Below are 9,529 nucleotides of genomic sequence, written 5' to 3'. Positions count from 1 at the left end.
CTCTTTGCTCCCAAATGTGTTCCCAGCACCTACTGCCTGGCACACTAGTAGGCGCTCAATAAACTAAAAGCATTCAAACGCATAAATGACTATAAGAATGAAATATTAATGAAATCAAACTTTAAAACTTCAATAAACCTCTGAACCGTCTTTTCTGCCCAGGGAGCATTAAAAGACCCTTTGCACTCTCACAAATGTTAATAATAGATGCATTTATTATCGGCATCCGCAGTGCAGCACTGCCCGGGAAACCCAGGTCCACCCTCTCAGCTCGCGCCCGCGTCTCCGGACCCCGGGGCCACAGTACCCTCACTGGGCGGGAGATGGTCTGCAGGGCGCAGGCGCGGAAGCCCTCCAACCCCGCGCCGCGAGCTCTCCGGGGAAGCCCCCTGGCGGCGGCCGCGCGCCTCCCGGGCGGAAACGGCTACAGTCGGGCCAGGGCCGCATGCGCAGGTCCCAGAGCTCTCGCGAGACCTCGGCAGAGTGGGCGTGTGCGCGCGGACTTCCGGTGGTGGGGCGCCGGGACGGGGGCCGGTGGCGCGGGCTGTGTGGCGGGAAGCCGGGCCGCGGGGGCCGCGGGGCCGCCGGGCCGCCGAGGGGACGGTGGGGCGGAGCGGGGCACGCGCGGAGGGCCTGGCTGGGTCCCCCCGCGGCCCGCCGCCATGGACCCGTTCCTGGTGCTGCTGCACTCGGTGTCGACCGGCCTGTCGAACGACGAGCTGACCGAGCTCAAGTTCCTGTGCCGGAGCCGCGTGGGCAAGAGGAAGCTGGAGCGCGTGCAGAGCGGCCTCGACCTCTTCAACGTGCTGCTGGAGCAGAACGAGCTGGACTCCGAGCACACCGAGCTGCTGCGCGAGCTGCTCGTCTCCCTGCGGCGCCAGGACCTGCTGCAGCGCCTGGACGGCTTCGAGGCGGGCGCGGCGGGCAGGGTCCCGCCGGAGGAGCGAGGTGGGCGCGGGGCGCCGGGGACCGGGGCGGGGCCCGGGAGGCTGGGGACTGACCGAGCCCGGGGGAGGCGGGGCCGGTTTGCGCAGCGGTCGATGTGGCAGGTCAGCCGCGCCAGCCCTTTCTCAGGTTCGATTTGCGCAGATTTTGTCTCGGCGCTCCTGGGAGACAGGTGAGCTGCCCGCTTTGCAGATGGGAGAGCCAAAGCTCATAAAAGTTAACTTACTCTGGGTTGGAAAACGTGAAAACACACGCACACCCAGTTCGGTATTTTTTCTGTCACCCCCTTCCTCCGGCTTCATTAGAAAGCATTCCAAGGAAAGGGCGTTGCTCACCTCCGCTGGGTGGGAGGAGCTCGGCGAGCCTGCGGCTGCTTTCGTTTTCCTTCCGCCCCTGGGAATGCCCCGCTGTGCCCCTGACGCTGTCAGAACAGTACTGAAAATGTCTCTGGCGCAGCTGTTCAGCTCTCGCGATAGCCCCGTAGTTAGGTTCTGCTATTCTTATTCATGTCTTACAAGCCAGAGGACCATGGCTGCGAGGTGAGGTGAGGGGCCTAAGATGCACAGCCCTTGCTAACCAGGACTGGCCTGAGGCAGCCGTGGGTGGGTGGGTGGTATTGTCACCTAGGCCTCTCGGACCAGGTCCGTTCTGTGGCTTCCTGCCCTGTGCTCAGGCATCCCCACTCTCCAGCCTCACCTGGGGCTTGCAGAGGCTTCGAGGAGTAAAAATGAGACCTGGGTGGAGCAGGGCTTCTCAGCCACACCCCTGTGTTCTCAGAGCCCTGGGAGGGGGTGATGGGGAGTGCTTCGGGGACATCCTCATAGGCTTGAAGCTCTGGCCTGGCATCAGTCCTTCGGTCGCCAAAGGGAAAGGGTAGACCTCTAACAGCACAGGTGTTAACTCCGTAAAGACCTGTATATAAACATATACACACAGTGCTGTGCAAACAGAACAGGACACAGAGGAATTATGTTTTCAAGGACATTCAGTGGAGGGGAGATTGTTGACATAGTACATTTAAAAGGCAGTCCACAAAACACAGACCGTAACATCTTAGATTTCTCCGTGTCCGTCTGTGTTCGTATGTGTGTAGATGCTGTGTGTTGCGGGAGAGTACACCAGAGATGAGCAGGGGGGGTGGGTTGGTGAGGGCCCGTCCTGTATCACTCTCGCACAGGAGACGGGGGAGGGGACCGGCAGCGGACTTGTCAGGGTTTTGCTTTCTGGCTGTGCCGTGGTCTGGCTGTATGACATCAGGAAAATCACTTTTCTTCCCCGTGCCTCAGTTTCCCCCTCTGTACCAGTGGTCACAGTAACACAAGTGCCCGCCTGCCCAGCTCCAGGGGGGCCGGAGCAGAGTAGGCACACAGGCTGACAGCATCTTGGGGGTCTGTAGCTGAAGATACACATTGCTGGGGCCCTCCGAGCAGCATTTTGTCCTTCCCCTCTGCTTGCTCCCTCATTCCAGAAGCTGCCTGCTAGGGTCGGTAGTGCCCCACCTGCTGGTCTCAGTCGTGACCTTTCAGCAGATGAGGACATGGTAGCCAGGGACCAAAGACTGGTGGTCAGTCCAGGCAGCTTCCAAAATAAGAATTGGGTTTTAGTGCCCTGGGGCTGCCATACAAAAGACCACAACTCGGGGCCTTGAGGCAACATGGAACTGATTCTCTCGCAGTTCTGGAGCCAGAAGTCAAAGGTCACGTCAGCAGAGCCAGGCTTCCTCTGGAAGCTCTGGGACAGCATCCTTCTGCCTCTTCCAGAGTCTGGAGGCTCTGGGCATTCTTTGGCGAATGGCTACATCTCTCCCATCTCTGCCTCCATGATCACACGGCCTCCTCTTCTGTCTGTCTTCTAAGGGTACTTGTCACTGTATTTAGGGCCCACCTGGATAATCCAGGATGATCTCATCCCAAGATCCTCCACTTGATCACATCTGCAAAGACCCTTTTCAAAATAAGTTAACATTCACAGTGCCAGGGATTTGAGGTGGACATAACTTTTTAGGGGCCACCACTTAACTACAGGGTAGGATGGGGGAGTGATTCCATTTCCTTCCTTTAGACAACTCCCAGGCCCTCCCTCAGTTTCCCCCACCCAAGCAGTTAGCTGCACTACCACCCACACCAGCCATCACCTCTTCAGAGGGCCACACCTTTTGGGCAGTTTTTGGAGTAGGCTGGGGGCAGGACTGGAGGCCCCCCCTTGGGTTTTCTCTGACCTTCCCCTGGCCCCTCTGCTGGGTGACTCCAGCCTCTGCAAGAGCACCTCTTGTATCCCCAGCACTCAGGTCAGCACCAAGAAGCCCACTGGGAGTATGAGGTTACTTGTCTCCTAACGAGCTCCCCAAACTTCTGGTAAATCATTTTCTTCTTTCCCCAGACCTGCGTGCCGCGTTTGACATCATCTGTGATAATGTGGGGAAGGACTGGAGAAGACTGGCCCGGCACCTTAAAGTGACGGACGTCAAGATCGATGCCATCGAGGAGAAGTATCCCCGCAACCTGACAGAGCAGGTGAGGGAGTCGCTGAGAGTCTGGAAGAGCACCAAGAGGGAGGACGCGACAGTGTCCCACCTGGTGAGGGCGCTCAGGGCCTGCCAGCTTAACCTGGTGGCCGACCTTATCGTGGAGGATCAGCAGGCCCGGGGCCTCGAGGACGAGGACGTGAGCGGTAGAGGTGGTGGCAGCAGCATCGCCGTGTCCCTGACGTCCTGCGACTCAGATGGGCCCACCTTGGGGGCCCCCTGGTGACCCGGCTGCTCTTCTCCAGGGGCCCGAGGGCATCCGCACAGCCCGAACTTGGAGCCCCCGCACCAAGGTTGACCAAGTGCCTCCACGCGCCGGTGCTGTGAAGACCTAGCAGTGAGCCAGGACGAGGGACCCCAGGGCTCCAGGCACGGTTGGCCTCTCCGAGCCGGCCTTCACTGAGTGCTTGCTCCATGCCCGGCGGGGCTTCGGGCGCCGTGCACATGCTCTCATTCCTGCCTCATGATCGCCCTTGAGGGGGAGAGTCTTTTGTCCCTGGAAATGAGTCCCTGCAGGAGGAAGCTTTGGGAACGTCGGAGTCAGCAGTGATCAGTGTTGGTACTCTCCAGGTGGGGGCCCCGTGTGCCGTCAGCAGCGGGAGGAAGTCCGTCGCAGGGGGCGAGCCGAGGGTGGAGCCGAGGCGGTCAGGCTCCAGAGGCCGCACGGTCGCCCTGGGTCACTCTGCTGCTGCCACAGCTGGCCAGAGGCTGTGAGGCCATCCGCGTAGACCTGGACACCAGGGGATGCCCGGTGGGCTCCTGGCCCTGGAGGGTGTCAGGAGGGGATAGTAAAACTTGGGAGGATGGCCTGCGAGGGGCTGTTAAGTGCTCAGGGGTGATTGACATGGTGCTCTACAAACGTTAGTTCTTAGAAGTACTAGGACTTCTGTGATGCCATAGTTTATTACTGTTTTGTATCAAAATCACCATTCTGATAACAGGATCCTGTAATTTTAAAAAGTGGACTTTCTGCTTCTAAGGTAATCCTGCTAAAGCTTATTTCTTTACAGCGGAAAACTCCATATTAACAAAGAATTTTACATTCCTATTAAGGATTACTTCATTTCTCATATTCTCGAAAGTCCCCTCGTGGTCAATTTCAGTACCCCTTGCCACTTTTCTTAGGCTGAACCGTGAACAGGGTAGCTGGACTTCATAACAGCTCCAGGAGCCACTAACAAGGGGAGCATTTGCGCTCAGCAAACTGGTCTGGTAGAGGCCACCTTTCACCGGCTTCGGGCCCACCTGCCGCTGAGGGGCATCAGAGAGCCAAGTGGCCGTCCCTCGTTCAGGCCTTCCAGCTGTGACCTTGGGAAAGCGACACGTGATGTCATGCCATGCCACCGTGGCCTTAGATGGCTGAGGTCCTGAGCACACTGTCCTGCTAAGCTATGGACCAGCCTTTGGGCCCCTGCACGCCTTCAAGTATGTGCTGGTGCCGGGCATGGCGAAGGGCTGGGGCCACCACAGGAAATGAGAGAGACGCGGCCCTGCACTGTAGACCTCAAGCTCCCGGCCAGGAACACAAGTTTAAGCAGTCACAAGCTCAGGGTGCCGCCGAGGCCCTGAGCCCATTTCAAGCCCACAGCAGCGCGGCCTGGCCCTGTGTGGTGCGCTGTGCGCTTCCCCGCCTGCCGGCCAGCGCCCCCCCTCTTCAGGCGGAGGGGCAGAGCTAGCTCTGTGGGTGACAGCATGTCAGCACTGTCGATGCATGTCAGAGGCTTGGCTGACGGGTAGCTCTGGGAAGTAGGCTTGCTGAAAGATATGTCCCTATTTCTTGAACAGAGGCAGATTTCAGAGGTTCTTCCATTCCCTCATGGCTTAGGAGATAAGCTACTGAAAGGGTAAACGCCAGACATGCTGACATGCGCCCGACATCCCCCTGCATGCCTCTCACACCCGGAAGAAGCACCCAGCCGTCCATCACACCACGAGTCGTGACAGAGGCTTCGATGACCTGTGACTTCTGCACCTGAACTCTTCCATGGCCGGCGAGCAGACAGGGCCTGGTCCCCAGCTCTGCCACCGGCTCGCTCCTGTGGCCCGTCTCTCCGTCCTGCATGCTGTGAAGGCACCGGGTGTCGTTCGTCCCCCCCGTTCCCGCCCCCTGCACTCACACCCCGGGACCTCCGTGGAGAGCAGCTCCTGGCCGCGCGGTGCGGGAGACGGAGCCGGGCTCTGGAGCACCGCACGTGCCCTCTCGAGGCTGCGATCTGATGCCGAGACTCGGAAGAGATGGTGGGCGAAGAGAGGCTCCGTCCTGCGCCTGTAGGCCACGCGCGCCACCCACTCCCCGGGGCCCGGAGGTGGGCCGGTCCCCGGACCCGGGCAGAGCCGTAGAGCCTGGTGACGGGGGCAGGTCCCCCCAGCAGATGCTGGTGGAGCCGATGGAGGCACCCGTTTGTTCGGCCAATTCACACATCCGCGGGCCGGAGGCTCCCGCCCTCACCAGCACCGTGCCAGGCTTTGGGGCACAGCAACAGGACAAGCAGCCTGCCCTCAGGAAGCACATAACTTCCCTACTTTGTGAAACGAAAGGGAAAGTGTAATGAGAGTAAACACAAGCCTACGGCAAAAGCACAAATGCCTACATGGGCACTGGAAGTGGAAAGATGCACAGCAAATCTTTGAGAATTATTGTTTTTGTTTTTGTTTTGTTTTTTTAAGATTTTATTTATTTATTTGAGAGAGAGAGAATGAGAGACAGAGAGCATGAGAGGGAGGAGGGTCAGAGGGAGAAGCAGACTCCCTGCCGAGCAGGGAGCCCGATGCAGGACTCGATCCCGGGACTCCAGGATCATGACCTGAGCCGAAGGCAGTCGCTTCACCAACTGAGCCACCCAGGGGCCCAGAGAGTTATTGTTTTTAAATGATATTTATACTTCCTGTATTTTCTACGTTTCCTGTAATGTGTTTTCGTTGTCCACCAGATGCAGGAATAGGTGTAACCTGGACTGTTTGGTGGGAGTGTCCCCAGAGAGCCACGGAGCATGGGGTCCACCCCTGGCTCTGCCCCTTGTGGCTTCATCACCCTAAAGGACGATTCGGCAACTATAAAGTGCTTGCCCAAATCTGTGGCAACTTGTTCCTCAGGTACCTCGAAAATAAGCAGTGACATTTCACCCAGAGCCGCGGAGCTTCTGTTCCTCAGGATCTCACTACAGTGGGGCCAGCCCGTGGCCGCTGGTCCACGCTGGTCGCGTGTCACTCTCACATCTGAGCGTTTGCCCCACCGTTGATTTGAACCAGCGCTTCAAGGGAGAAGGTGCTCTGGGATGGGTCTGACTGACATCCGATCGGAACTAGGACCTTTGTGATGGGACCAGTGACACCCCGCCCTGGCTAGGGGAGTGGCTACAATTTTTAGAGGAATTTTTTATTGTTATGTTAATCACCATACGTTACATCATTAGTTTTTGATGTAGTGTTCCATGATTCATTGTTTGCGTATAACACCCAGTGCTCCATGCAGAACGTGCCGTCTTTAATACCCATCACCAGGCTAACCCATCCCCCCACCCCCCTCCCCTCTAGAACCCTCAGTTTGTTTTTCAGAGTCCATCGTCTCTCATGGTTCGTCTTAGAGGAATTTCTCAGGGCAACTTCACAAGAAAACAATTCGTGTTCCATTTATATATTTTGTAAGACTTTTTGTGAGATTTGTACTTCATGTAAAGTTTGCACACAAGTCATCTCCTGAGAAAGACGGGGCAAAGGCCCAAATGTACATGCTTTGTGGGAGGTTTCAGGCCAATGAAGGGGAGTTTGGTCGAGTGTTTCCTGGAAGAGAGGGCCAACTCCCTAGTCTCATGCCTCCCCCAGGTTTCCCGGCTTCATACCCTCCCCTTCTGCCCTCCCACCCCAGCCAGCCCTCCTGGGCTGTGGACATGCACACACATGGGGCCCTGTCAGGCCCTTCCAGACCCTTTCAGAGGATTGCATTGGGGCAGGGTCGGGGCAGACCCTCCCCCGTCCCATCTCCTTGCTCCCCTGCTGCGTCTTCCTCCCTAGCACCCCAGGACCACTCTCCCCCCCCCCCCCCCCCCCAGCCGCACCTGTGAGGTCCCAGGTTGCCAAACCCATTGTGTACTTTGTGGTCTGTTGCTCAACCTCCGGGGCATTTGATGCTTGTCTTGATAATTGCATGACATTTTCTCCCGCTGGTTCTTTCTCTGGCCACCGCATCTCAGACCCCACACCCTGTCCCTGCATGTCCAGAACCCTCTTCCCACTCAGCACCCAGGGAAGCCAGGCCCTCAGCCTCACCCACCAGGTCCCCAGTGCCTGCCACATGGTTCTCTGAGACCCCAGACCCTTACTGTCAGCTGCCGAGGGGCCACACCTTTTGCCATGTTAAGTGCACGTTCACGGGTCCAGGATTAGGCTGTGGACATCGTGGGGGTCAGGCATTATTCTGCCCACGGCACGCAGACCCCACATTTCCCCCTGCCTGCGTCCAGTTCTGCGCCTGGCACCATGACCCACCCAGTTCCCAGAGGTGCAGACCAGGCCCCCTCCCCCTTGGGGCTCGCTCCCATATATAACAGCCTCTCCTTTCCGCCCCCTCTCTTATCCCCTCCACGGAGCCCCATCCCTTCTCTCAAGGACCCCACCCTCCATCAGCCCCCAGACAAAAGCAGAATCCGACCACAGACCCCTGACGGTTCTTAGCAACCGCAAGCTCTCCACGTCTGTTTTAGTTTTGTGTTTGTATTTCCATGATACCGACTCTGAGTCACCTTGCTGACGGCTTTCTAGCCACGTGATGCTGTGCGTTACGTTTGGACCCGGCGGGCAAGTGGGACTTGGAGCGGAATTTGCTCAGGTGAAGATGGCCCGTCACCCGACGTGCTGATAAGAGACAGGACTTCCTTCTACAGGGAAAATTGGCAGTGGAGATCCCCTTTTATCAAATAAGCCCTGTGTCTTAAAGTCACCAACTAAGTGACATGGACGGCAAGAGTCACATGTGTGTGCTAACCGCATTAATTTTCACCAAGGAACAGAGACCGATTCAGTGCCTGAGTGGAGTCCGCACTGAGCCAGGGCATGTGACCTGTGGATGGAGCTTTCGTGGTATGGCTTAAACAGAAAAACATCCAGGGTCCTTTGAGTCACCCGAGGCCTCCCGAAGTCCCCAAACCTGCCTGTCAATGCGGATGGTGGGGGTGTCTGCCCAACAGTGTGAATGTGCTCAGTGGCCCTCAAAAATGGCTACAGGGGTAAATTCTATGTACATTTTACCACAAAAAAGCATACCTCATATTAAATAAACTATGCATTTCATTGTGCTATTAATCTAAATTGTATGTGTCTTGTGGGCTTTTATCTCCCTGATTGGTAATTTTACTGGCATTTTATAGTTTACGAGGCTCAGAAGCGTAAGGTCATATATGACCTTATGTTTGTATATATTGAGGTAACGTGATCATAAAACCTGGCTCATCGCTGGGAGACTGGGTCCCTGCTACTCTTCCCAAAGGGGTTTCTGGCTGGAGAGACCCAGCTCCAAAGGTCCCCAGGCCCCTCAGGATCGACCTGCCTGGCAGCATCACGATGCACAGGAGGGCTGCCCAGCTCCGCACACCTCATCCCTGAACTCCCATCTGCAGTCCTTACTGGGCCTAAGGCCCTGCTCAGACACCCAGTCTGAAGGCAGCCTTGTCTGACCCTCCACTCCCCAGGGCACATGCAGAGGGGTGGTCAGGCTGTGACGGTCCCGGCTGGGGCGGATGCGGGCAGGCCAGCAGCGTTCTCTCGGGGGCCAGGCTGCCCCTCTCTTCATCACCAATGCCAACACCCCCAGCCGGCGTGTCCCGTGGGGACCAAGCCCCAGGATTTGCCCTTCACAGGGTCTAGTCCTGGCAAGGTCCATTCAGGAGCCCCAGGGAGGTGCCTCCCACCCCCTGAATCACCACAGGCCACCTCAAGGGTCCCTCTGTGCAGGCAGGATCGATGCCATGTGCCTAAGAGCACACACCCCTTTGCTGTGGGCCGTCTGCTTCGTTCACGCACCCATTCATCCGTCTGTGCATTCACTCCGCGTTCTTAGCGGAGGGC

The 9,529-nt window shown here is 57.5% G+C and overlaps 1 protein-coding gene across 1 annotated transcript; it reads left to right on the top strand.

The window, feature by feature from the left end:
- The first annotated feature begins 527 nt into the window (after positions 1-527).
- FADD (Fas associated via death domain) lies at positions 528-8,773 on the top strand. The gene is made up of 2 exons (XM_036099582.2): positions 528-948; positions 3,325-8,773. Exons 1-2 carry the CDS (start codon positions 663-665, stop codon positions 3,693-3,695), a joined length of 657 nt encoding a protein of 218 aa, XP_035955475.1. The 5' UTR covers positions 528-662; the 3' UTR covers positions 3,696-8,773.
- The last annotated feature ends 756 nt before the right edge of the window (positions 8,774-9,529 follow it).

Source organism: Halichoerus grypus, chromosome 11, assembly GCF_964656455.1.
Source record: "Halichoerus grypus chromosome 11, mHalGry1.hap1.1, whole genome shotgun sequence".
In the NCBI taxonomy this organism is placed as follows: Eukaryota; Metazoa; Chordata; class Mammalia; order Carnivora; family Phocidae; genus Halichoerus; species Halichoerus grypus.
This window is presented reverse-complemented; position numbering and strand designations above follow the sequence as displayed.